Genomic DNA, 27204 nt, shown 5'->3' on the forward strand with positions numbered 1-27204 from the left:
AAATTGAGAGCAAAGCTTATAAAACAGGAAATGCAGGCTCGAGAAGCAGCTAAAGCAGCAGCAAGAGCAGAAATGTTATTGCATGAGGAAAACGGTTATTTGGAAGCAGAAGGCATAGAAAATACACACTACTTTTCACAAGAAAAGCTTAAAAAAGAAGTTGATGTCAACACAGCTAGCAAGGTAAGCATTTAGAGTCATTCTTTAAAGTAAAAAAAAAAAAAGTAAATTTGGATTAACATGTGCATAAAATAGATGTTTTCACTGGAATTACCACAACATGGTCCTTACAGAGTTGATTACACACGTAACGGTCGTCATTTACTTATCGGAGGACATAAGGGCCATTTGGCTGCTTTTGATTGGCAAACAGGAGGGCTTCACTTTGAAATGAATGTCAATGAAACTGTGCGTGATGTTACGTAAGTATTTCAGCTCTTCAAGTCAAAAAAAAATAATAATAATTAAACCCTGTTGATTTAGTTGGCTTCATAATGAACAAATGTTAGCTGTAGCTCAAAAGAAATATGTATACATTTACGATAAAACAGGATTGGAAATTCACCGATTGAAAAATCACTTGAACGTGGACCGATTAGAATTCTTACCATACCACTATCTTTTAACTTCGATCGGCAGCTCAGGATTTTTGAAATATCAAGATACATCCACTGGTCAACTTGTAAAAGAGATTCGAACCGGCTTAGGTCCATGTAGCACAATGACACAGAACCGACATAATGCAGTGATTCACCTCGGCCACAACAACGGTACTGTCACACTTTGGTCGCCTTCGATGCATCAGCCTCTCGTCAAAATGCTCTGTCACCGTGGACCTGTGCGAGCCGTTGCGGTGGACAAGGGTGGATATTATATGGCCACAGCGGGTACAGACGGTCAATTGAAAATTTGGGATATTCGTAAATATGGTGTCTTGCAAGAATACTTTACACCTCGCGCAGCCAATTGTTTGGATATTTCAGACACTGGCTTGCTTAGTGTTGGTATCAATACAACAGTGCAAGTATGGAAAGATGCATTCAAGACAAAGCAAACAACTCCTTACATGACACATTTAGAAGAAGGTTCACCTATTGTAGATTCTAAATTTGTGCCTTTTGAGGATGTGCTGGGTATTGGACATCAAAAGGGTATTGCAAGTCTTGTTATTCCTGGTTCTGGTCAAGCCAACTTTGATTCACTTGAGGCTAACCCATACCAAACAAAGAAACAGAGACAAGAAGCTGAAGTGCATTCATTACTGGATAAATTACAGCCTGATATGATTGTACTCGATCCAACTACCCTTGGCAAATTAAATAGAAAGTCAAAAAAATAAATTTATAAAATGAATGATTCAATAATATTTAATTATTTTTTTTTCTTTTTTTTTTTTATTATTAAATGTGAAATACAGTACAACATTAAAGGAAGGGTGATTATTTTTTATACAAAAAGGATATAAAAGTTGGAGGAGGAAACTATTTTTTCTTTTCCAGATTCTTTTCACTATCTGAAGCTATTTTCTCAGCCATCATGGCAACAATAGCAGCACCAACAATACGGGAATGTTTCACTACACCCACAGACAGCTTGTAGGCTATTTCTTCAGGAATAAGTTCTTTAATCGTACTGCATACGCGAGGATGAAATGATGGGTAATCTTCATAGATACTACCGCTTATAGCTATAAATCAGGTTAATATCATGTATACATATTCTACTGCACTACTTTACAAATAGCGTATCCTTGCTCAGTTATCCCTATTCCTCTTTCTACCATATGCTGTACAATAGCAGCGATGGAAGCGCCAACCAGTTTTGCGGCTCGCATACCAACCAATTCACAAATCTTTTTCACTACTTCTCTATCGCCCATGGCCGTCTTTGACAGATCCAACATATCTTCCAGGATAATACGAGTATCCTCCAAGTTGTCCGAATCGTCTGCCTCACAGACATACATATAGCTTGAAACAAAGCCTGTGTACAGTGTTTAGCGCCTCTGATGATTCGCCGCCAACAAGAGATCTCGATCAACAAGATAGATAATGATATTCCTCACCAGTTCACCTAAAAAGATACCTGTAGTCATCTTTTCAAATACGTGAAATTGTGGATTGATCGATTCCCGAGACAACTTTCGATCAAACCAAGTACAGGGAAGCGTACGTTTGGATGAACCAAAATTACACCATTCTGTATTCATGATGATGTCTGTATTCTTCGTCACACTTTGGTCTTTTAGCTTTGTTACATTTTTCACTGGTTCATAATAGGCGCAGTTTGTCCCCAGACTGTGAACAATGCCGATACGTGTAGTTGGATGCTGATAAGCGTGTGCTAGCAAAGTACATGCAGAGTCTATTGTGTGTCAGTATATTTTCTAGTAAATGTTTGTCTTATGCATTACCATTGGCTATGGCTACAATCTTGATAGGTAATCCTTTTAATCGCATACGTTCGTGCATCAACTCCACAATATCTACACCTACGCCGTTAGGATAATTAAGACCATAACCTAATGACAAAATCCTTCCAGTATTTAAACGGGTCTGTTTGATGGCAAATCCAAAAGAAACAGCCATTGGATAAACAAATAAATCTTGAGTGCCCACGCGCGTTAAGAAATCCGTGATGCATTCAACTATGTAGTCTATTAATACAGCAAAATCATCACCACTGGCTAGGTCTTGAGGTATTTTGTATTGGTACTGATTAATAGCTAATTTTCCATTGTCCCCTTTCAACTTTACTTGACATGCATAGATATCCATTCCTGCTATTTCTAAAGCAAGGTAAGTTCCTTTCTCATTCCCAGTCGGGTAACCTATTTATTTCTCGTTAAGCGTGCGTGTGCCTATACAGTAATAAATTCTAACCTGTGACATAGGTGGGAATCATGTTTAAATCACTTGATCTGTCATCTGCTAAACCAGCAACAAGTTCATTCCTGAAAGATTCAACAATTTTGTTTAAAACACTCCTATCAAGACAAAACAACCCTTCAAGTTCTCGAATGGCTTCCAACTGAGCTGGTGTACAGTGAAGTATTTCTTCAAGTGGAACAGCTTGTCTTTGACTCATTTACACAATTTAAAAAGAAAAAGGAAAAAAAATAGAAAAGCATTTTTTTTTTCGTATACAACATATATTTTTTGGGAAGTAGCGGGTAAAAAAAGTTTATTCTTCCTCTTGTTCTTCCTCTTGTTCTTCCTTTTGCTTTTCCTCTTCTTCTTCCTCTTGTTCTTCCTTTACCGCTTCTTTATATGGAACAATTTTCCATTGTTGAAAGTCATTCTCTTCTACTTTACGAACACTAGTAACAATTTGACTTCCGGACGCTTCGCTATTATCCTATAATAATATATTATTATTACTATTAATAATGTCGGCTTTTCTATATAATTAATAACACGTTACTTTTACTTCCAATACAAGTCTTGGGTCTGCTGAAGCATAAATGTAACCGTTACGAATACCCCATCTTTGGTTATGTGCCCTAAGAACATTTTAAGAAGTGTCTTCTCTTTTTGATATATGTGGCTTACATTGTCTTCTTACGTCCATATTGAATCAACTTCTTTCCTACTCTTAAATCGCCTTTTTTTTTATTTGAAAAAGCATGGTAACATTAAGACTTGCTTTTATGTCTTTCTTTATTTTGTTACCTCCTTCAATATCCAAGACTAAAGATGAATTCTTTGAAATCAATTGTCCATTTTCAAAACCCCACACCTAACATTAAATAGTACAGTTAAGCAAGTGATGTATAAAATAAGAATAATTTTACTTGAGTATCGTCTTCAGCCTGTTATCATATTAGTTTTTTTAGTTGGTTTTTATTGGATGATCTATTACTGTTCTATCTTACCTTGTCTTTTACAGTGATTTTTGTACCTTCCTATATCACATGCAATTCTCGTTTGAGTCGTATATATCTTGCATGTACTTATAATAACTTACTTCAGTAGTACCATTGGTACTTAGAAAAAGACCAGTCTTGGCTTGAACAACATGGAAATAACCTTTCTTTAAAAACATTTTTTTATGAAACGAAAAAGAAAAACGTAATAAAGCTAAATATTTCAACTATCTCGTTTTTGTAACCATTGCTGTTGTACAACCTTTCTTATGACGTTGAAAAAAGTAAACTTTACCTTTTTTTTTTTGTAAATAAATAATTTGTTTTTATTTATAAAATATAATATAATAGGAGTTACACGTCTGAGAGCGGTGTGAACCAAAAGAAACAGAATGTAAGCGATTGAACATGCTAGTCAAGGTCCAGCCTGCCCCTTTTGATGGTGGCAAACTGCGACATAGCACGAGTGACCAACTGTTTATCAATAAAAGGAAAGTTGTTAATGGTAAATCTCCAATGGGCACGCCAGATAACAGAGAGCACGCAGCAGCTGAGAGTCCAGAGATCAGTATTGTCAACAAAAGGAACCCGCTGAAAAGACCAGAGGATTGAGCATACATCATCTTGAGTGAAAGTGAGGTGTGGACTAAAGAAGTTGAACGCATCTATCCATACTCTCCATTTCCTGGGACAGCGCACGAAGAGGTGTTGTAGATCTTCATTATTAGCAGAGCAAAATTTGCATTGTGAAGAGGTCAAACCGTCATCGAATTTTGAGAGAAGTGACTGACTAAAGAGTTTACGATGGAATAGACGATACCATAAAGACCGGCTTTCAGGCGAAACAGGCATTTTCCAAAAAAGTGACCACTTTGAAGTTGGTATTGGTGATATTGCCGATGTTGGTAGAGATCGCTGTATTAGAGACAACCGAAATGGTTTAGGTTTGTAGCTGATCCATTGGGGCTGCGAACAAAAGGCATCGATGAACGTTGAATCATCTACTTCTCCCAATGGCTCATTTTGATTCAATATATGAGGCCAGATAAGCTGATTGAGCTTGATGATACGATTATGGATATCTCGGCTTAACTTGGAAACCAGACGAGGGGAGGAAGGCTGGTCAGATGACAATAAAGGTCGTATACATCCAAAATGATGATCATACGTAAAAAATTGAGACACCTTGTGTTTTTTGTGTCGTGCTCAAGTGATCCAATAAAAGGAGAGACGCAAAAATTAAAATTTTATTTATTGAGCTTGCTTGATACAAAGTATCATGGTAATGATGAAGTGGTATATAAGTAAGAGATTTTTACTAAAATTTATCTTAGATAATATTGCAAGCAATATTCAAAGCATTCTACCACAACACAAAGCACAAATCAATAATTTAAAAGAAGATGGTCTGAGCATCGTTGGTTATTGTCGTAAGTCAGACTTGGACAAACAAGACAACATCGTAAATTTGTTACAGCGCATGGTTGACAACCACTACCAGCGTTCGCTTGTTGATAAGGTGTTTGTGTCCCCTTGCAGTAACGCAAGTTCTCCTTTTTCTGAAAGGGACTTGTCAGATCAGTGTGAAGTATTTAGCCATTTAAAAAGCGTTCATGGTGATACACAAGGTAAGCTAATGCTAGCTATTGTGTAATTTCGTTCTAAACTAACTTATTTATTTCAATAGACATGCTGAAGTATATTTCAAACGACGATAATATCTGTATTGTTTCTTTTGACTTTGCTGGACTCTCAACCAACATTTCTGATTTAAAGGAGTTTGTCAGGTAACAAAAAATAAAACAAAAGTAAAATAACAATGGCTAACAAATCCAACAATTTAGAAACCACGAGAGTATAAAAAAAATCATTGATCATTTTTTTTATGAAAATGACTTCAAGACCTTCGAAAGAGACCAGCTATTGAATGATAACGAAGTTATGAAGTTATTTGACTGTCGAAAACCATGCAAACAAAGGTCAAAATAATGGTTCCATTCTCTATAATTGATTTATTATAAACAACAGTTTATAAAATCAAAAAAATAAAATAAAACAAAAATAATTAAAAGGGTATATATGTTAGATTATGAATATCGGTATATTCTCTTTGATAAATGCTTTGTTTATGTTTATATTAGATGTGTATCAAAAGATGTGGGCTTTACACGACTACGGGTGTCTGTTACAAATTAGTAAAGTTTTAAAGTAAAAACTCCGATTAAATTGGAAAGCAAGTTGACTTCATCTATGATTATAAACATTAGCAAATAAAAACTTCATTAAATCTAAACATTATAGAAGAATATGAGCAGAAGTAAAGTTACCAAACAAGCTGCATCCTCCTTCTTGTGAATGTACTGTTTTTTTTTTGCGTCATATATATGAATACTCTTCCAATAGTGGTCGCAGTTGCATGATCATGATTCTACTGCGTATTGGTAATCTCAACATATGTCTACAGAGTATAACTCAACTCTTGCAGTGTCTCTATAACTGTCAAGTACCTTCAACTTGCACTGTGGACACACTACATGTGTTTTATTTATCGATTGAAACAAGGTATGTACAGTTTTTCTATTTTTAACCTTTTTTAACCTCTCCGTAATCTTTAAATTCAATTTTCCCTTGTGGATCTTTTGGCATCTTCTTAATAGCATAGGTAATCCGTCTGATAGGGCCAGGAAGATTTCCTTTCATAGAGCCAGAAAAGAGCCATCACCATAAATAATTCTTCTTTTCTTGCAAAGACTGGAAAAGTTTACCACGTATCGTAATTTTTACGACGCCCTTACAAAAAGAAAAACTGCAGTTCAGTCGTGGCTAGCAGATGATGATGTGAATTTTGAGAAGAAATGTGTTTTTTATTGGTGAAGCTGGTTTTAACCTTCATATCAATTGCACGAGGAGTTGGTCGAAAGTAGATGAGCTAGCAAAAACATAGGCTGTGAAAAAACAGAGACTACAGCCACCATCCTTGGTGCTATTCCCAGCCAAGGCGTAATTGACATTTCTCAAAGGAAATGCACTCTTGTGACTGGAAGTAAAAAGAGAAAAGCTACTAGCAAGGCGATAACTGCTATAATAAAGATAGATACAAGGACCGAGTATTTTTCGAGTTAACTTAGGCAATGTTATGGATGTTTTTGACAAGAACGGGTTGAAAAGTCATTGCATTGCATTCTTATGTACAATGCTCCTATGCACAAACCTACTGCTGTGAGAGAGTTCATTGAAGAAGACGATCACAAATATGTTCATCTTCCTCTATATTTACCTTTTCTTAATCCTGTTAAGAAATTTTGGTCGAAGGTAAAATATGGTGTTAAAAAGTGATTTTTTAATAGTAGCGACACTTTGGCTCCTCAAACCGTATAAATTTGTTTGCAATTTAGTCTAGCAAAATGTCAGGGATAGATAAGATACTCAGTTTTATTCGTTGGTTGCTGCCTTTAGAAAAAAAAAGCCTTAATATTTCCAAAATAACTACCACATTTTCTCAATTGGCCAGTTTAATTTTTCTCATTTTGAGGGCTCAAAATTCTCGTCTATTTGGAGAACACTTCAGTACTTGTTATGCATTCATTCTCCGCATCTATCCTCACCTCTTTATTTTTTTCGGTTGCTTGTTTCACTGCGTCTTTTTTCTTCTTCTATTGTGTGTCAGTATGGAAGTGTCCGATTATCTAAACAGTGCAAAAGTATTTGCAGAAAAAGCTGCAAAGTTATCACAAAAAATGTCTCAAGGTCTAGTGGACAATGCTCGTGAATTGGGTTTCCCTGGTAGTGACTCAGGAGCTCATTATTTTGATACCTCAGAAGAAAAGATGCGTAATATTAAAAGACAACTTGATTCAAAAAACGATCGAGAAAAACTAGACGGTTTAAAACGTCTGATAGCTGTAACGTATGACTTTCCTCATGTCGATACATGTATTTATTATTATTCTGCGTTAGATGATTTCAAAGGGACGAGACGTTTCAGAATTTTTTCCAGACGTTGTCAAGAATGTCGTATCTCAAAATATCGAAGTACGTAAGTTAGTTTATATTTACTTGCTGCGATACGCCGAACAAGAACCAGACCTGGCATTGCTATCCATCAACTCTTTTCAAAAGGACCTGAGTGATAAGAACCAGATCATTCGAGCCATGGCACTTCGCGTAATGAGTGGTATTCGTGTACCAGTCATTAGTCCTATTGTCTTGTTGGGTATCAAGAAATGTATGACGGATGTCAGCCCTTATGTTCGAAAGACAGCTGCACATGCTATACCTAAATGCTACAGGTAGTAAAAAGAAAATATACAGCTTATGTATGAGAACTAATATCCTAATAGCCTGGACGATTCACAGAAGGAAGCATTGATAGAGATTATTGCTGCACTTTTGAAGGATAGATCGAGTATAGTGATAGGAAGTACTATTATGGCATTTAATGAAGTATGTCCAACACGATATGATTTAATCCATCCTTGTTTCAGAAAGTTATGTTCCATGTTGACGGATTGTGATGAGTGGGGACAAATGTCGATTCTCGGCGTATTGTTAAGATATGGAAGAACACAATTCCTTAACCCTAATAGCCACGTAAATCATGGTGTATACACATCATATTAGTATTTAATCCATCATATTTAGGGTGAAGACAAATCACGTATTGCACCTAAAAAGAAACCGATCCAATCTAACAAGGCGTTTTATTCTTCGGATGATGATGAAGATGAGATAGAGGCAGATGATATTATTGAATTAGATGTTGATCATGAATTGTTGTTAAAAAGTTGTATTCCATTATTACAAAGTCGAAATAGTGGTGTTGTCTTGGCTGTAACAAAACTGTATTATTATTTAGCGCCTGCAACAGAAGCTGAAAAGGTTGCAAAGCCTCTGGTTCGATTGTTAAGATCCCACCGTGAGCAAAGTTATGTTGTCTTGACAAATATTGCTGCCATGGCTTTAAATAGACCAGTAAGTGTCTTGTATTGATAAAAAGAAATGATGTTTAAGCATTGTATATAGTACCTTTTTGAATCCTACTTTCAACACTTTTATGCACAATCTACCGAACCTGTTTTTATTCGTGATACTAAGCTTGATATTTTAACTACAATTGCTACGGAAGCCAACATACACACTTTACTCGGTGAACTTCAAGTAAGACTTGTAGCATTTGCAAACAATTTTTTTATTTATTTACATACTCTATTAGCAATATGTCAAAAGTCCAAACAAAGATTTTGTAGCTGCCACCATTCAAGCGATTGCTCGATGCGCAACCACTGTACCTACTGCATCTGACCAATGTATTCGTCTTTTAATGAAACTTCTTCACAGCAAAAATGGTAAGCGAAAGAAAAAAAATGTTTATGTGGAGATTGGACTTATGTGATGTATAATGTAGAACTTGTTGTGGCAGAATCAGTCTTAGTACTTACTCGATTATTACAAGTACCGAGCGAAGAGCGATCCAAATCAGTCATTGCTCTTGTCAAATTATTGGATCAAATCCACATCCCAAGAGCAAGAGCTAATATATTATGGCTCGTGGGCCAATATGCACAAATCTTGCCTAAAGTGGGTCCTGATGTCTTGCGTCAAGCCATCAAGGGATTTTCAAAGGAAGAAAACTTGACAAAGCTTCAAATCCTTACTTTATCAGCCAAATTAATTTGCTTAAATCCTGAACATCCTACCTTGGTTTTATTGAATCAATATTTACTGGGCCTAGCAAGATATGACGTGAATTATGATGTTAGGGATCGAGCGAGATTTTTACGTGCCTTGACGATACTCAACGGAGAAGACAAGCCAGGATTGACTGCATTAAAACAACACTTGCCAGATATCTTGCTTTCAAACAATCAATCACCCATCATTCAAAGTGACGCACAAAGTAAGCTATATAGATATAACTCAAACATACTAAGTTGTAGTAGATGCTTCAGATTACATGGTGGGATCTCTTTCACTCTTGGCACATCAACCACTGCCTGGATATGAACCATTGCCCGATTTCCCAGGGGAACAACCAGACCCAAGTGTACGCGATGTAGAAGAATTGGAAGGTTGGAGCGGAAGTCGCACGACGGTCATGGAATCTGGATTTGGTAGTGACAGTTTCCATCATCGCAGTAGAGCATCCACTGCTCTGTCTGGTGTTGAGGCCATGGGAAGCTCATCCATGTATCCAGCCGTGATGAAAAAGAAGGGAGGTGAATATGATTTGGATGCATTTTATGATGAATCAAGTGAAGAAGATGAAGAAAGCTCATCAGAGGAAGAAACAGAAGAAGAGACGGATGAGGCAACAGAAGAAGAGGAGACAGAGTCGGAAGAAACAGATTCTGAAGAAGAATCAAGTTTATCAGAACAAGAAGTACAGCCAAAAAGACGTTTTTAATTATATAAATAATATGTGTGTTTTTTTTTTTTATTATTACTATCAAACGGATCCTACAATTTCATCTGCCTTTTGTAATGCTTCAATCATCTTTTTACATTCCTTTCTTCTTTGTTGTGTAAATTCAGATTCCTGTAATAAATCCTTCAAGACATCAGCCTTATAAAGTTCTGACAGCAACTCTCTTTGAAGCTCTTCTTTAGCGTGGCTCACTAACTTTAGCATGATTGCTTTTGGAACCATGTCAACCATTGTTCGCTTGACAATATCATAATAAGATTGAATCAAGAGCTCTATTTTTTTATCTATTAACGCTCATCTTTTTCTTTAAAAAAATAAATTCTTACTAATAACTTCAGTTTCCATGTATTCACGTTCCGATAGAGCTCCTGTTGCCTTTAAAGTAGTTGGTGGCTATTAAGGTAGTTAATGTCTTTGATTCTCAATAAAGATTATAAACCTACAGCTTCCATTAATGCACCAGCAGGTTTCTTGGTCTTTTTAGGACCGGGAAAGAAGCTGCCAAAGAAGGATCCATCTGAAGACGGTGTATCAGGGCTGTGTCCAGTTTGGAGTGGTGCTAAAGCTTGTTTATGGCTTGTGCCATTTGTCAGCTGTTGCTGCTGTTGCTTCTCAGGTTGATTTGTCTTGGGATGTAATCTATCGTTGACGATAGCAATGGCTTTATGACCACTCATAAAGTCAGGATGAGCCGTATTGATATAACAGGCTTCCATTCTATCTAAAGTTAACAGAAAGCAAAAATGCACGAGTATGGTTACTTACGAAACAAGGTCAGTAACGAGCTTGGTTGTGGGTGTCATAGCCTTTTTAAAGAAAGATAGAACAACTTGGTAAAACCTTTCTTTTAAAAGAGGAAAGCGTTTAAAGAATTGCTTGTTTAATAATTGACCTAGGATTCGAACGAGTTCGTCATAGACCATATTAATGCACTTGACACTGGGTTCTTCCAATCGCTTGATTTGTTGTTTAATGATTACTTCAAAAGCAGTTGTAGCTACAAAGAGAGCAGGAGATGAGCCCTATATCAGAAAATTCAATATACACAAAACATTGTTTCAATTATATCTTTACGGATGAATTATAAAGAATAGTACGAATATCAACATCCTTGATTTGATCTAAAGGATCAATTGTCTTGACACCATTGGAATAAAGCTCATGGAAGACGAAGCTAATCCTTGCACCGCCCGAGAGTTCAAAGCTTGTCAAATCATTTGAGGTACCATCAATGATTGTTCTAAATTCAGTGCAGAATTCAGTAATAATGTTCAATACCAAATTGGCTTGTCCAGAGCTTGAACCGTCACTCAAAGGATCACCCAGCTGTAATAGTTCTTGTTGGTATTTTGTTAAAGCAGACTGGATCTTTGCCTTGATTTCAGGAAGACTGTTACGAATATGATGCATCAAGATCTATAGATATTGATAGTTTAATATATATGCTTTCTTTTTTATTATTATTGCTTACCATGTTTAATTTACGAGCCAAGAAGGGAGTACCGCAATATTGTGCTTTACTTTTATATGACGAATGATTTTCAAAAAATTCCCTTTCTGCATCCAAGGCCTTTGTAATTGACTTTTTGGATTCAATATCTCGCTGACCACGATTGACAACAGGAACATAACCCAGTCTCAGTGGAATCACACGACCTGCCAAAATGTCAATCACATCTGTACCTTGGTCCATCAAATCCACCTTGGTCAAGACACCAATCGTTCTCAATCCTTCAGGATCCACCTCTCTTGCCATCTTTAAACCATCCGAGTTTGCCAAATCCACATTAGCTGCAGTCACTGCCAAAATGATGGCGTTGGGCTTTGTGATATATTTCAAGATCATCTCACGAATCTGTTTCTCGATATCCTTTGGTTGGTCACCCACAGGCACCTTGGTCAAACCAGGCAGATCGACCAAGGTCAAGGTGAGCACGTTAGGAGAAAAGACGCGTAGATTGATCGGTTGAGGAGAGATGCCCAAGTTTTTGCCAGTCTTGAGTTCAGTATCCTTTACGATCTCTTCACGAATCTTGTCAAAGTCGTAAAACTTTTGGCCGGGGAGGTGAAGGAATTCTCCCCATTCTTGTTTATCTTTATCTTCTGTATCCACTGCGGCTCTACTAATAAGTTGTAATATCTACATACCATGCTCAGCACAAGGAAGGGGAAAAAAAAAAACAATGGTTTTTTATTAAAAACTTACCAGAGGTCTTCTGGTCACAATGCCTGTTCCACGAGGTAAAAAGTCTCTACCAACAATATTTTCTAAGACTGAACTTTTGCCACTTGATTGAGAACCAATAACAACAATTTGAGGTAAATCTACAGGATTATGAACACCTACTGTTGAAAAGGCATCCTGTAGTTTATTCACTATATACAAATAGCTTTAAGTAAAAAAATTAAATAGACTCTTCTTTTAATTTTACCAGTTTTAATGAGTTGGGAATCCATCGATAAACAGAGAGAAAGAAAGAACGAAAAAAAGAGCACACAACCAATTATTATCGGATTTTCAAAATCTCCTTTTGTGTGTGTAAAGTTTGGCTTTTATCTGCTTGTCATAGATTGGAAGCAGGACTTGATAAAGGTATTCATCAGTTCATCTCTTCTCCTTTTTTTTTTTTTTTCACCACTGACATTTTCTTTCCCCCACTTCATATTGCTCACTTTTTGATCACCCCCTGATTCGTACTTCATCGTCATCGGAAACTGAACACAAAAAGGAAAACACTAAGCTCGCAAGTTGTTTGGGACAATTGCGAAAGGTTTTAAAACTCAGAATAAGACAGATTGGACACAACAGTTTTTTTTATTGGCAGCATTTTCAGATGGTTATGCCTGGCTTCTAAAGTTCGGCCGAGATCCTTTAATACCTCTCTCTCTCCCTCTCTCTCTTTAGCTCAAAATTATCTTTTTAGCCTGGCTTTGTGAAAAAAGTGTAGTTTGGAAAACCATTGGTTTCTAATTGAAAAAGAAATGCTCTAATAGTTGTATCTACTGTGTGTCTGATAAAAATAGTATGCTGTGTTATTTGTGTATCGAATCCTATTTAGGTGATGTGCTTTTGAGTTTATTAAAGAGTATGGATATGAGATCGATGTGAGTGTAGTTGATAGTGATTTGTCACAAAACGATAAAGTCGGTGCACTTTAAACATTTCTTTTTGTAATAAGAGTTGGCAATCATAGTTACTGTTTTGAATGAATCAGAATGTTATGCTCATTGATTGTTTTAATTTGAAAAGCTTCATCTTTATCACTAAACACTTTATTGTTAGACTAGAAATAAACAAAACAGAGGTTTATAATGAAAAGGCATTTAATCTACCTCAACGAAATCAACGTCATCTTATTTCTGTTGTTCCTTTTGATACATGTCATCTTTCTAAACATATTCAATTTCAGTTTGCGTTTTGGTGAAACAAGGACGTAACAGAACCTTGTGCGTTTCAACCTAAAAGTTTATTTCCCCACAATAGAATGTGTACAAATCTGAAATGGATAGAGTGTTTTTTATTCTAAATTTTCATGCCGCTATTAAAGTACTGCTTTAGAGATGACCTTGATCCTTCTATTCTATCCAACAATTCTTGACATTCCTTTACACCTTTCTTTCTATTCGCTCTTGCCGTTTGGAATTCAAAAGGACAGTCCACACCGTCCAAGGCGATCAAGGCTTGCATTAACACTTCATTTAAATAAATACCTAAATCCTCCGTTTCCTTTCTTTTTTCACTGCTTGTTTCAACTCCCTGTAGGATATAAATCACCATCATATCAAATTGCTCAATCTTGCTTTTTGAACTCTCCACTTTTTCCATTATTTTTGATACTCGCGTCATATAACCTACTTCTTCGGGATTTCCAGAAGCTGTTTGTTTTACTTGCTCAGTCTAATAATTATATTAGTTTATTATTCTTTGTTTCGTTATTCATCTTACATTTGCTTTTTCTCCCAACACATAGATCAAACAACCTCTGTAAATACCACTTGATTGTAAACTAGCTGAATCATCCTTTATAAATGCTTATAAAAGTTAATTAATCCTCAACCAACCCATCTTATTATTGGTTACTCACCTCCTGAAACCTTTAGCTTCATTGTTGCCAAGGGAACACCTGTTATTCTTTTACACCGTTCCTTTAGATCGGCTACAATCAACTGTTCCATAGGCACATGTCCAAAATGAATATCGTAACAAACATCTTGAAAAGAGATGACGATCGCATTCTCTGTCTGCTTTTGATCATTGTGCTTTCTTTGAGTATCGCCCTTTCCACTTGAAGGACGTTTTAGATTAAGAAATGATGTAAAGGAATCCATATTGTTTTTTTTTTTTGTAAGAAAAAAAAAAAAAAAAAAAAAGCGCTAGTTTATATGCTTTTTAATTTTGAAACTCAAAGGTTTGATTGTCAGAAAAGGGGAAAAGAATACTCTTATTGGTGTAGAATCATAAAGACTTCAGGTCACGAAAGAAAATTCATGATGCTATCCGCTTGTTTTACAAAGAAAACAAGGAGAGAATCAATTTGCTTTATTGAATCCTTTGGTGCTTTGATGTAGTAATGAATGGATTGATATAAACCAAACGCGTCATTTACTACATGTGCTTTTTAATTATGACATGTGGATGATCTGGGCATAAGAATTATTCATCATGTTTACTGTCTTTATTATAGAGCCTAGGAATATGTCGACAAGGCTTACTTCTTTAAGCTATATTGCTTTATCCATAATTAAAGCCATTACATATTTGGTTAATTGACTGTTGCCTACAAAGCTGCCTTGAATGAACACAGAAATCTGCATGATTATACAAGAGTTCATATGTTTCTATATTTTTCAACTCTCTTTATTTTTTTTTTTTACTTTTTATTATAAAACTCGAGATGCTTTCATCGCTTCATGATGAATTCTGTTGACCTACCTATGGATGATTTTATGTAGGTATAAACAGATAGAAACCAACGATCGAGTGATAAATTATTATCTTTTATAGCGTGCTTTCAATATATCGGTTAATAGAAAAGAAGCAGAATGAATGAGCCAAATGGTATAACTTATTCATACAGTAAATGATGTTCCCTTGTGTTGGTTTGCTTTATCATCCTATTCTAAATCTTTTTTCTCTCTCTCAAAGAAGCGATAAAAAGCATATCAAAAGCCAAAAAAGAATTATTCTTTATTAAAATTAAAACGAATGGATGTTAAAAAGGTAACTGAATAGCAAAAGGTTTTCAAAAGATTGAGAAAAAAAAAATGAAAGGGTATACATCAAGTTGGAAAGAGTAGGAAAAAGAAAATTCCACGCGTGATGCCATGAAGCAAACTTTCATTTTGATAAAAGACTTTTATGAAATCCTTGGACCTTTTTCCTTCATCTAAAAACTACTTTTATGAGCAATGCGTATGACGAGCAATGCTTTTGTTTTAGTCAATGCACTGCCATCCACCGTCAGATGGACGCTTGACCCTCCACAGTGCTCTTGGAGAAGAAGATGACCCCAAGGACACTAAAGGGTAGGATAACACACGTGAGGGTTGTGAGCGAACAAAAGATTGGGAGGATGTCGCGACGAAAAACCTTTGGCTCGAATCATGTCCGTGTTCTCAACGAGTTAAATGAGGGGCATGAAGATCATAAAGCCATCGATGGATGGTGAATTGGGACGTTTTGTTTTACCATACCAATAAGATACTGCTTTGTTATGCCTTTTAAAGCATCTTGCATCCTTGGATCATCAAGCGAATGATTGTGTTGGACAATAAGCCACTTCTTCAATGCGTAAATTTCACTTTTTGGGGAGGAGAAACAAGGTTCTATTAACCAGAACATTGTACAACAAAAGAGTGATTCGGATAATGATCATAATTTTCATGGCTCTTACAAAACAATGGTGTATAACATGGACTCAAAAGACATTATTTTTGCTTTAGACTTTTCTTTGAAAATAAAAGATCTAGGTTTTATTATCAATAAAGCAACCAGGATCAACTGGTATCCGAAATTGATTTTTTTTTTTTTTTGCTTTAAAACATAGTACAAACAGTGAGCTTATTTGTATGATATTAAATGGATATCATTAGGTATAGTTCATTATGTTATAGTTCATTATGGTTTGGTCTTTTTATCAAGACCAAACGTTGCTTTTGTTTTATTTGCTTTATTGAATTTACAAGTTGTGACCAGAGATAAAGAACCACTTGTCGATGGAAGAATCAATAGGAGCAGCAGGTTCGGGAGAAGCCTATTGATGGATGTTTTAGTAAAGAAAAAGTAAAGGGATAAAGATGACTTACAGCAGGAACTTCAACAGATTCAGTCTTGTAGGGAGATTCTTCAACAGAGGTGTTGACACTAAGAAACAAGCACACGACGTCAGCCCCAACCAATCACAAACTGTTTTTCTACTTACGTTTCAATTTCCTTCTTATCAGTAGCACCGTTAATAAGTTGCTTCCAAGCTTCATGAGTTTCAAAGATGATATCAGTAGCATACTTCTTGTTCTTGGCTTCACCACTGAAAGCGAACACATTCTCAGGCTTTCCATCGGGAATCTTGTAGATACGGAACCATTCATTCGTAGCACGAATAAGACCGGGGAGGTGCTTTTCAACATCTTCCACATCTATTGTATCACGTCAGTCAATAGGTGTATCCCAAGCAGCACCTTGTACCATCTTTTCTTACCATTCAACTTGGAAGCCAAAGGATCGTTGATGTCAATCACAATCACCTTCCAGTCAGTTTCACCTTCATCTAAAAGAGCCATGATACCGAGCACCTTGACTTGCTTGATTTGACCGGGGTAAGCAACTTGTTCACCGATTTCAATGACATCGAGTGGGTCATTGTCACCACGAGCCTTGGTTTCAGGGTGAGAATGGTTGGGGTCTTCCCAAGTCTAAGGGTGATTGTTAAGAGCGGTGAAGGCAAGAGAGAGAGAGAAAAAAGAACTTACCTGAGGGAAAGCACCATAGTTCCAGATGTAACCCTTGTGAGGGAAACAGTTGCGGACATATCTAAGTTTACCCTTCTTGGTATCTTGAATGATGGGGTTCATGGGGATTTCCTTGCTGATCTATGAAAAAAGAGTCAACAAGACTTGTCTACCAACGCGTGAATATAAACTTACTTCAAGCTTGGCGTTAGTCCAACGAGGGATCTCGACAACCATGTTAAGGATGGTCTTTTCGGCATTAGCAAAAAGAGGAATATCGTGGAAAGGAGAAACGGGAACACCGTTCTTTTCTACAAGTCCAATGGAATGAGTTTCCTCTCCCAGTTTACATCATCTCTTTTTATACTTTACCAAAATAAAGACGATATTCAAGTGTGTTTTGTGCACCAACTTGACGGGTAGTAATGTCAGCCATCTTAATGTTTAATAAGAAAAAAAAAAGAAGAAAAAAAAAAAAAAAAAAATAAAGGTAAAATGTCAAATTACTAATGGATGATTGCGATGACGCCACTTGATAGATCTGCGGATCTTTAAAATTGAATTGGTTAGGTTTGTAAAGAGTTTTTAAAAGTGAAAGCAAAAGGGGATGCGAGATGGATTGAAGAGATCTTGTTGATTAAGAGATGAATTGATGGAATAGAATGATTCTCATTTGCTTTTCTATTGTATGAAAGTGAGAAATATAGAGTGGGACTGATGTCTGAGATGAAAAACTATTTTTATTTTTTATTGACCTTTTATTTCTGACAGGTCATTGTATAAAAGAAGAGGATGGACTTGACGCGTAAAGAGAAGAAGAAGGACTCCTTTTGTTACTCTCTCTCCTTTTTATATCTTTATGCAGGATAGTGAATGTGTTTCATGAAAATGTTTCATTCTTTTTAAAGAAAAAGAAAGGGGGTTGAATAAGTGATTCTATTATTATCTCCAAGTACTTGAGGGAGTTTGATTGTATTTAGGGAATTCAAAAGACAAAGCGTTTACTCTCTCTCTTTTAAATTTACATTCAAAATAAAGCCAAATGATTTCTATTAGAATCAAGCCTAACAAGGAATCAAATGACTTTTTATATGCAAAAAGACATAAGCTATTTTGTATCACAACAAACATTGCGTATTTGAAGCATTTTTTTCACGGCCCTTATGCAGTCTTTTGATGGAGCTAATCCAATGCATGTTTCTCTTTGGCTCTGAAATTCTTTAAATTTCTTTTTTCCTTTTTGCGTAAAAAAAAAAAAAAAAAAAAAAAAAAAAAAAAAAAAAAAAAAAAAAAAAAAAGATGTGAATTCCCCTTGGGCCATGACCCCCTTTCACAATTTTACTTTAGCTCCTTTTATATATTCCTTATTTTGCTTCCGCTTTTTTACCTTTGATTCATGTGAATATGAGAAAAGAGACATGTGATAATGTCTATGAATAAAGCTTGAATCACAGTCACTTGAGAAAATATGAAAGCAAAACAGAAGCTGTGTTCTTTATAAAAAGAGATGATTTATAAAAGTCTTCCTCCTTCTTTTTTTATTCTTTTTTTAAAAATAAAAAAATGTCCACATCCACAAGAGCCACCAACATGTTAAAGTCATCTGTACCAGGTGTAGCCATCTTGGCACCTGTGACCGCGATGGAAGCTGAAATCCTTTCACCTCAAGCATTACAGTTTGTTGCCACCCTTCAACGTATCTTTAATCCTACCCGCAAAACATTGATGCAAAAACGTGCCATTCGTCAGCAAGAACTCGATCGTGGTGTCCTACCCAATTTCTTACCTGAAACAGCCTATATTCGTCAAGACCCTCACTGGCGTGCTGCTGTACCTGCTCCTGGCCTTCAAGATCGTCGGGTGGAGATCACTGGCCCTGTGGATCGTAAGATGGTGATCAACGCACTCAATTCGGGTGCTTCTACTTTTATGGCTGATTTTGAAGGTAAGTCTGATTGAAAAAAGGAAAACAGGTTGCTGATGAGATCCTATTCAGATTCAAGTGCTCCTACTTGGGAAAATATGATCAGTGGTCAAGTCAACTTGCGAGATGCTGTTCGTCAAACAATCACTTTTGCTAATCCTTCTGGAAAGAAATATCAACTTCGTAAGGATGGTAAACTGGCTACACTGATTGTTAGGTAAATAGAGATTGAATGAAATCAGTTGTTGACATCTTTTTAGACCCAGAGGATGGCATATGGTTGAAAAACATGTCATCATCGATGGTGAACCTTGTGCTGCTGGGATTTTTGACTTTGCTCTCTTCTTTTTTCACAATGCCAAAGAACTTGTCAAGAACGGTAAAGGACCTTATTTTTATTTACCCAAGATTGAATCTCACTTGGAAGCAAGGTAAATAACTCATTGAAGCAACAAGTGAATTCACCTTCTCCTTTAGACTCTGGAACGATATCTTTAATGTCGCTCAAGACATGGTCAACATTCCCCGTGGTACAATTCGTGGTACGGTCTTGATTGAAACAATCCTTGCTGCTTATGAAATGGACGAGATCATTTACGAGTTACGAGAACACTCTTCGGGTTTGAACTGTGGTCGTTGGGATTACATCTTTTCATTTATCAAAAAATTACGTCAGCATCCAGATTATGTCTTACCCGATCGATCCGCTGTCACAATGACCGTTCCTTTTATGGATGCCTATGTTCGATTGCTGATCCAAACCTGCCATAAACGTGGTGTACACGCGATGGGTGGCATGGCCGCTCAGATTCCGATCAAAGAAGATGCAAAGGCCAATGAGGCTGCGATGGCAAAAGTACGTCAAGATAAGATCAGAGAGGTGACTGCGGGTCATGATGGTACCTGGGTCGCTCATCCTGCCTTGGTCAAACTCGCTTTGGAAGTCTTTGATGAATACATGCCTCAACCCAATCAGATTCACGTCCGTCGTGAAGATGTTCATGTCAGTGCTGTCGATCTGCTGAACGTGCACTTCAAGGGCGCTATCACTGACAAAGGTATCCGTGATAACATTCAGGTCGGTTTGGCTTACATGGAATCTTGGTTAAGAGGCACCGGATGTGTGCCAATCATGAACTTGATGGAAGACGCCGCTACTGCCGAAATCAGTCGATCACAATTATACCAGTGGGCTCGTCATAAGGCACGAACAGACGAAGGCAAGGTGATCACGGGTGATTATCTCTTGAAGGTCTTGGATGAAGAAACAGAAAAGATCAAAAACAGACTAGGTTCAAAATATGCTTCTTCTAAATATGAAGCAGCTAAACGTATCTTTGCAACAAATATCACTGGTGAACATTATGATGATTTCCTGACAACCATGCTTTATGATGACATCACGACCATCACTCCCTCAGCTAAATTATAAAAGAAACCCTATTCCCCTCTCATATAAAATAAACAAAACAAAAAAACTTGACTTTTTTCTCTACTTATTTTCACAGGACACACATAAATTGAATGTAACACATTGTCCTACCTTCAAAACCATTTAAAATCGACCAGCGCTTTTTTTTTAGGAGGAAAAAAAAAACAAGTTTCAGGAAATGAAGGGATTTACAACCATCTCTAATATTGTTAAATACAGTATATATACTTATTTAACAGCTTCCTTGTTTTATTCAACACTTCACTTACTTGGTTGGTTTCAAACACCGTCCAAATCATTTCAACCTAGATCGGCACTCACCATCAGTCAACTTCAAAGCAAATACAATACTACACAAATTGCTTCTTGGTCGAATGACAAAGGTTATCTATCACTCTTTCTTTTAACTCATCTAATATTTTCTCATAAGCAGGTAGAGTAGATCACACATCGCCTGAAGACCAAATACTCAGTAAAGTATTCGCTGATGCCATGGGACCATCCAAAGTGATTCCTTACTATTTCAAAGCAACCGAAGCACTTGATTCAGAGGATGTGACCATCGCCACACTTGTCACCCACAACCGTTTCCCTGTCCTCAGTCGATTGGCCACACGATACCAGGGCCCGATCTCGGTCGCGATTCATATCAATGATGATGCCACAAAACAGACCATCCTCAAAGACCTTCATGCCATGTACGAGACCAACCCCGACATGGGTCGCTTTGTAGACATTCACCTCGTTGTCGACAAACTCGATCGACAGTTCAACATGTGGCGTAACGTGGCCAAATTCTTTGCTCGCACAGAGTACATTATGATGCTCGATGTCGATTTTCACCTTTGCACCGACTTTAGACAATCGCTTCGGAAACACACGGATCTGATGGACATCTTGCGTCAAGGCAAGGGTGCGGTGGTCGTCCCGGCCTTTGAGTACCTGGCCGAGGAGGACGGTGAGGACTGGCGGACGTTTCCGACCACGAAGGAAGCGTTGATCGATATCGTTCAACAAGAAAAGATTGACATGTTTCACATCACCTGGACCCGAGGACATGGTTCGACCAACTATACCAAATGGTATGCCTCGAATGATCCCTACAAGGTCGAAGACTATAATTATTCGTATGAACCCTATGTGATTTACAAAAAGGAAGGCTCTCCTTGGTGTGATGAACGGTTTGTAGGATACGGTGCGAATAAGGCCGCCTGTCTTTATGAGATCTATTTGGCCGGCATTGATTATTGGGTGTTGCCTGATGATTTCTTGATTCATCAAACACATCATTATCCTGAAGATACAAGAGCAAAAGAGGTAAAAGGGAGTGGTTATAAATCAACTGAGCTTGACATGCATTTCTTTTTTCTGTATAGCGTAAATACAACAAGAGACTTTATGATTATTTTAGAGAAGAAGTATGTCTTCGTTATGCAAGGTTGATGATTTCAGCTGGTTTGTGGGAGACTTCAACCGCAGATAACTTGAGGAGTGAATGTACAAAGATCAAGGGATTTAAAGAGATGGTGGCTCATGTTTTATAGAATAATCTAAACTTTTTATGTTTATAATGTAACAAATGGTTTTAATTAAAAAAAAAAAAGGCAAATAGGAAATGAGTGATGTATATGTGCAGAATAAGGGAGGAAGTAGAGTTTTTTTTTTTAGTCTAGTTTGTACGAAGACGATCTTCAATAGCCTTGTTTCTTTCAGACTTTGCTGACTTGGCTTCATCTTGAGTAGCATTGTATTTTACAATGTTGTCTTGATTGAATGGATTCTCGGGGGACTTTTGGAATGCCTTGTATATCAATTCCTTCAATTGACTTAAACGTAAGCCGGGATTGTCGCGCTTGAAGTTGGGTAATTCACGTTCTTCAAAGGCAGCATAGGCAGCCTTGAATCGACGCTCGGGATGCTTTTCGATATCCTTGGCTTTGACAGAACTATCGTTCAAGGATAAAAGATCAAGAGCGTCATCAATACCAGTTGCAGTGAATTCAGGAATCACACGACGAGATTGACCAGCAGCATCCACCTTGGCACTCTTTTGAGCCGCTTTTTTCTATCACGCCGAACGTTTTTTGTTACAAGACAAGAAAAAAAAATATATTAAAAGACTTACATCAGCACCTTTCAAAGTAGGCTTCTTTTTGAATTCCTTTTCTTCTTCAGCCTAAAAAATAAATGACGTAAATAAAGGGAATGGGCAAAACTCTTTTTCTTTGGTACCAAGAGTCGGGCAGCTTCGGCTTTTCTTGCAGCGGCAGCAGCCTATAGAATAACGCGTGTTGGTTCACACCACAGAGCAGACCATCACCACTTACCTTCTTTTCTTCTTCTTGCTCTTTCTTGTTATTACCCTTTTTGGCACCTTGAGCCCACTTGGAGCTTTCAGCAGCTTCAGCAGCAGCAGACTTTTGCTTGTCCTTTTCTGCTTTTGCTGCAGCTTTCTTGGCATTAGCAGCTTCTGCCTTGGAATTAGGACCTTTCTTTGCCATGTTGACTACGAATATATAAAAAAAAGTTTTTAAAGAAAGAAAAAAAAAAATCTGGAAATGGAAAGTGAAAGAATACAACAAGTGCAACGCCAATGAGCGGAGTTGTAAAAATTCTACACTGCAAAGTTTTATTCGAATACAAAGTATTAAGACGGCGAATTTGACTCTTGAAATAGGATTTCAAGGTTGACTCGACTATGACGTACGCCAAAAGAACATTTGAAATCTCTGATTTTACCTTGATTCCACGTAAAAAAATGACAGAAATATTCGCATTTTACTTGATTGGTAGGCTTTTTTTTAATCATCACCCATTGACTTTTCATTATTGGACGACGTCGTGCTTACTCTTGTACTTCTTTACATTCTTATTTGTAGAAAACCTTATCATTTCATATACTTCATTGGTTTAAAAAACAATAGATTGGACTCTAAAGGTATACTTTTTATTGGAAAAGAAAAATATATTGAAATATGATTTTTATACTTCTTTACGTCTGTCGAATGGCTAAATACTATACCATTTCAACTTTTTGGCGAAATAACATAGCAATCATCCATCAGCGAATATCTTTTTTTTAACTTACCTTGTTTGATGTGTAATCAATAGAATTAAGCTCAATAAAGCCCTTTTAAACTGCCCATCTTGAGAAAAAAGAGCCTTCGGATGGTTATACGCGTAAAGAAGCAGCAAAACACAGAGAACAGAAGGATTGCGGATGAGTCACAGGACAACTGCAAAACAGTCTTTAGGTTAAACATTTTGTAGAGCATCATGTGAGAGTATTATTTACATTTAAGCTTCATTTGGCAGTATAGACCAAATGAATTTATTAGTAATCTTGTAATGCATTTTCTAAATATAAGGATGAGTAAAGTTTGTCTTAATAATAGTAAATACAAAAAATCCATAAAAGTACAAACAGAAGCATATCAAAACATATTATACAGCCATAAAGAGCAAGCTATAAAAAAACATACATTTAATGAACGGAACATTAAACATTTCTCTGACTTGCAGCTTTAATACATGGAGCCACGAAAATAAGTTTTTTATTCTTCCGCGTATCTATTTGGATGGTTTATACTATGTGCTCTTTTTACCTGAAATATAAAGAGGATCTAAGGCAAATAAAGATCACATTACATATTTTACTGTAGCTTAATGAAACAAATACCTTTAAAAGAGTTGCCATGAAATAGATACAAAAAAAAAGAAAGCCATTTCATAGTTATAAAATGAAAACAGTAAGAAGTCAGTACCACCAGCTACAATTTATTAAGAAAAAGGAGAGAAACTAACAAGTTAGAGTGAGCCCTGGAACATAATGTGATATTTCCAAGGTGGTGAAAGCCAAACAAGTCAGAAGCTATAGAGCTTTTCTAGATAGGAAAAAGATGCTCCTTTATTAAATGCGTTCTTTGTGTATATTTGTATATTCTATTTTACGGGCTTTAATCATAATTTCTTTGTCCTGAGGTTCAGAATAATCGGGACTTCTTTTGGCTTGAGTTTTGGATTGGGATCGATGCTTTAAAGATTTGCTTGCGCATTCTATATTTGGAAAGTCTATCCTACTGTATTTCCATTGGGTCACCTTTCTGTTCTTTTGTTCATAGAATTGAAGTGAACTATAATGAACCACAATGAAAAACAATGAACAACAATGAATTAGAGCCTCTGATCTGATTGGCTGAACTGGATTAACGAGATTGAGTCAATAGAGCAATGTCAATCATTTTGTGTATTTTCTCTTTTTCTTTGTTTTTCTACTGCCATGATGCTGTGTTCCAAAGATAATCATTGTGTGGCACTCAAGCACAGCTAAAGATTAATGGTATGAATATATGGAAATGTAAATTTGTTGAAATTCCTGTACATTTACCAAAATAGACTGATGAATGAGGAGCAAGTGCTTATATTAAATTATGTAAATATCTACATAATAGCATGTAGTATTTAGCCATCTGTATAGTATATGTATTAATACTTGTTGAACTCTCATTTTATTATATTTTTTTGTGTACAAAACACATCAAGACATTTTGAATAACGATGTGGTTGACAACATTCTTTCTGATGCCCATAAACAATGGGGCATGACCAACATTATGTTTTCCAGTTCTTTGGCGATCAATTGAATGGAAACAGCGAATCTAGTTAATAATGAAAAGATTGAAAATAGCTGACCAGCTTTACTTGACTTCATTTTGATTCAGGATTTCCAAATCGGGACTATCGACCATATTGACTGTATTGACGCGCACATATCTGCTCTAGATTTGACCAAAACTGTAGAAAAGTTTGATAAATAGATAATCTTTTCAATTCATCATATGTAAGTAACAAACAAAGTGGTGCCATTACCCGATGGTTATTGATCCCTGCTCCCGTTAGGCCTCTCCTGTTTCCCTGGAGGCTGTAATGGATCCCATAAACGAATCAGAGTATTGTACGTGATACCTGCTACCTGCATTCCAATGTTTGTTTGATGATGAAGAACGACTTGTGAAGTTTCAATGGTAAAGTCAAACTCATATTTGTACTGTTCATTTGCTTACATATGGATATTTCCCTAGGACAAATATAGAAACCGTGGATGACGAATTAGCTCCAGGCTGTTTGATCAGTGTTATTATCGACAATTATATAGCATGTAATGTTGGTTTTGGTGAGGTGAAGTCCTAATCTGAAGCTAGGAATCAGCAACTAGTCTATTATGATCTGATGCGCTTGGGCATATTTGCCAAAAACGCCATTAATAATAATGATTTGTCTGGCACCTTTGCAACCCATGTCGTTGGTAAGCTGAATATACCATTATGCAGTGTTTATATAAAGTGGAAAGTAGTTTAGTAAAATAAAAGTAAATGAATGATCAATGAAGCTCTTCTTTTTCATTTTAATAATTCATTTGCACTTGTTTCATGGAGGCAATGATTTAAAATGTGAAGTGTGTTTCTTCTCTTACATTTTGGAAATTTGTTCCTTATCCAGAAAAATGTTAAAGCATAACTAAAGCCTTTAAACAGTTCAAGAATAAGGCGTATCACTTACTCTTTCTACTATTATTTTAAGTGAAGTAAAGGATAAGATAAATAACAAGGTATACTTTTTTGGAATGTAGATTAAACAACATAAAGCAGACAAGTTCATAAAGAAAAAGCGCAATGCTTTGTTTATAGAAGGGTCATCAAGTGCGTTAACCATAATATTCTAGGGGTATTAGATAAAAAAGGACAAAATGGTATAAATAAAGAAATATAACACATTTCGGTAGGCTTCAAGATACTCAGAGCAGCAGAGTTCCAATTGACTCAAAAACATAATAAAGAGAAAGGAAGCAGAAAAACGTGGATAAGATAAAAGACGATGGTAAGTCCAAACAATTAAGTTGATGGTGCAGTCGTAACGATACGAATAGACTAAGAAAAAAAGCGTGCTGAATTATATGAATCCTACGTGTTTAGGAATTTATTATTGAAATTAACAGTGCATACTTGCAGGCGGATCTGGAAGTGGAGAATTTGGTCTTGGAGGAGGTATAGGATTGTTTGGTCTTGGTTTTTTATATTGCGGTCGAATATGGTTTTCGGTTATCATCGAACCTCAGAAACAATAGGGCAAGGCTACAATAGGTTAGGGAGTTAATTGATAAATGGTTTGTTCTATATCACAGTATGTGACTGCGCTGATATGCTCAGTTATATGTGTACAATAGTAGTAGTTTCAACAATTTACATGATCTTACAGTCGTATCCTGTATAGACAAAAATAATAATAATAAAAAAGAAACACCAAACACAATAAGTAAATATCAATGTCTGCAAACATGCCTATGAAACTAAGCTATTGTTGATATACCTAATGATAAGCTATGATGTCTAAAGAACGTATCTAAGACACGTATCTAATGACTCCAAGTATAAGCAATAGTATGAGAAAGATAAAAACACAAAAGTCTATATAAACCTTGGAATTTATATAGTTTAGGGGTTTAAATTTTTTTCTCGTTACTAATCGTACAGTAACCCATGGTAATTGTAAAGAGCCTGAGTATAATAAGGTAATGCCAAGTCATAGAAAGGCCGAAATAAAATAATGACAAC

At 36.4% G+C, this 27204-nt stretch overlaps 12 protein-coding genes across 12 annotated transcripts; 5 read left to right on the forward strand and 7 right to left on the reverse strand.

Moving 5' to 3' along the window:
• Positions 1-30: 30 nt before the first annotated feature.
• RO3G_03495 (uncharacterized protein) lies at positions 31-1339 on the forward strand (the record flags this gene model as incomplete). Its single annotated transcript, XM_067658085.1, has 3 exons — positions 31-183; positions 256-422; positions 484-1339. 3 exons carry the CDS (start codon positions 31-33, stop codon positions 1337-1339), a joined length of 1176 nt encoding a protein of 391 aa, XP_067514186.1.
• A 342-nt stretch (positions 1340-1681) lies between these two features.
• Positions 1682-2588, reverse strand: RO3G_03496 (uncharacterized protein; the record flags this gene model as incomplete). Its single annotated transcript, XM_067658086.1, has 4 exons — positions 1682-1687; positions 1781-1983; positions 2074-2364; positions 2414-2588. The coding sequence occupies 4 exons, from the start codon at positions 2586-2588 to the stop codon at positions 1682-1684; spliced, it is 675 nt and encodes a 224-aa protein (XP_067514187.1).
• A 595-nt stretch (positions 2589-3183) lies between these two features.
• Positions 3184-4044, reverse strand: RO3G_03497 (uncharacterized protein; the record flags this gene model as incomplete). Its single annotated transcript, XM_067658087.1, has 6 exons — positions 3184-3357; positions 3430-3502; positions 3552-3603; positions 3672-3738; positions 3875-3904; positions 3967-4044. 6 exons carry the CDS (start codon positions 4042-4044, stop codon positions 3184-3186), a joined length of 474 nt encoding a protein of 157 aa, XP_067514188.1.
• Positions 4045-5020: 976 nt separating this feature from the next.
• Positions 5021-5656, forward strand: RO3G_03498 (uncharacterized protein; the record flags this gene model as incomplete). The annotated part of the gene is made up of 3 exons (XM_067658088.1): positions 5021-5033; positions 5200-5493; positions 5553-5656. The coding sequence occupies 3 exons, from the start codon at positions 5021-5023 to the stop codon at positions 5654-5656; spliced, it is 411 nt and encodes a 136-aa protein (XP_067514189.1).
• Positions 5657-7602: 1946 nt separating this feature from the next.
• RO3G_03499 (uncharacterized protein) lies at positions 7603-10268 on the forward strand (the record flags this gene model as incomplete). Its single annotated transcript, XM_067658089.1, has 8 exons — positions 7603-7696; positions 7863-8157; positions 8206-8455; positions 8507-8836; positions 8888-9022; positions 9078-9210; positions 9270-9761; positions 9805-10268. The coding sequence occupies 8 exons, from the start codon at positions 7603-7605 to the stop codon at positions 10266-10268; spliced, it is 2193 nt and encodes a 730-aa protein (XP_067514190.1).
• Positions 10269-10310: 42 nt separating this feature from the next.
• Positions 10311-12746, reverse strand: RO3G_03500 (uncharacterized protein; the record flags this gene model as incomplete). Its single annotated transcript, XM_067658090.1, has 8 exons — positions 10311-10561; positions 10616-10682; positions 10733-11006; positions 11055-11311; positions 11364-11705; positions 11761-12429; positions 12496-12665; positions 12722-12746. 8 exons carry the CDS (start codon positions 12744-12746, stop codon positions 10311-10313), a joined length of 2055 nt encoding a protein of 684 aa, XP_067514191.1.
• Positions 12747-14182: 1436 nt separating this feature from the next.
• Positions 14183-14618, reverse strand: RO3G_03501 (uncharacterized protein; the record flags this gene model as incomplete). Its single annotated transcript, XM_067658091.1, has 2 exons — positions 14183-14187; positions 14375-14618. 2 exons carry the CDS (start codon positions 14616-14618, stop codon positions 14183-14185), a joined length of 249 nt encoding a protein of 82 aa, XP_067514192.1.
• Positions 14619-16468: 1850 nt separating this feature from the next.
• On the reverse strand, positions 16469-17673 carry RO3G_03502 (inorganic pyrophosphatase; the record flags this gene model as incomplete). Its single annotated transcript, XM_067658092.1, has 7 exons — positions 16469-16543; positions 16596-16653; positions 16712-16925; positions 16988-17201; positions 17259-17378; positions 17433-17548; positions 17610-17673. 7 exons carry the CDS (start codon positions 17671-17673, stop codon positions 16469-16471), a joined length of 861 nt encoding a protein of 286 aa, XP_067514193.1.
• A 1127-nt stretch (positions 17674-18800) lies between these two features.
• RO3G_03503 (malate synthase A) lies at positions 18801-20593 on the forward strand (the record flags this gene model as incomplete). The annotated part of the gene is made up of 4 exons (XM_067658093.1): positions 18801-19182; positions 19234-19378; positions 19422-19592; positions 19639-20593. The coding sequence occupies 4 exons, from the start codon at positions 18801-18803 to the stop codon at positions 20591-20593; spliced, it is 1653 nt and encodes a 550-aa protein (XP_067514194.1).
• Positions 20594-21085: 492 nt separating this feature from the next.
• RO3G_03504 (uncharacterized protein) lies at positions 21086-22137 on the forward strand (the record flags this gene model as incomplete). Its single annotated transcript, XM_067658094.1, has 2 exons — positions 21086-21910; positions 21970-22137. 2 exons carry the CDS (start codon positions 21086-21088, stop codon positions 22135-22137), a joined length of 993 nt encoding a protein of 330 aa, XP_067514195.1.
• Positions 22138-22262: 125 nt separating this feature from the next.
• RO3G_03505 (uncharacterized protein) lies at positions 22263-23094 on the reverse strand (the record flags this gene model as incomplete). Its single annotated transcript, XM_067658095.1, has 4 exons — positions 22263-22658; positions 22719-22769; positions 22826-22867; positions 22921-23094. The coding sequence occupies 4 exons, from the start codon at positions 23092-23094 to the stop codon at positions 22263-22265; spliced, it is 663 nt and encodes a 220-aa protein (XP_067514196.1).
• A 2036-nt stretch (positions 23095-25130) lies between these two features.
• Positions 25131-25341, reverse strand: RO3G_03506 (uncharacterized protein; the record flags this gene model as incomplete). The annotated part of the gene is made up of 2 exons (XM_067658096.1): positions 25131-25251; positions 25295-25341. The coding sequence occupies 2 exons, from the start codon at positions 25339-25341 to the stop codon at positions 25131-25133; spliced, it is 168 nt and encodes a 55-aa protein (XP_067514197.1).
• Positions 25342-27204: the final 1863 nt, after the last annotated feature.

The sequence above is a fragment of the Rhizopus delemar genome, genomic scaffold (genome assembly GCF_000149305.1).
Source record: "Rhizopus delemar RA 99-880 supercont3.2 genomic scaffold, whole genome shotgun sequence".
Taxonomy (NCBI): Eukaryota; Fungi; Mucoromycota; class Mucoromycetes; order Mucorales; family Rhizopodaceae; genus Rhizopus; species Rhizopus delemar.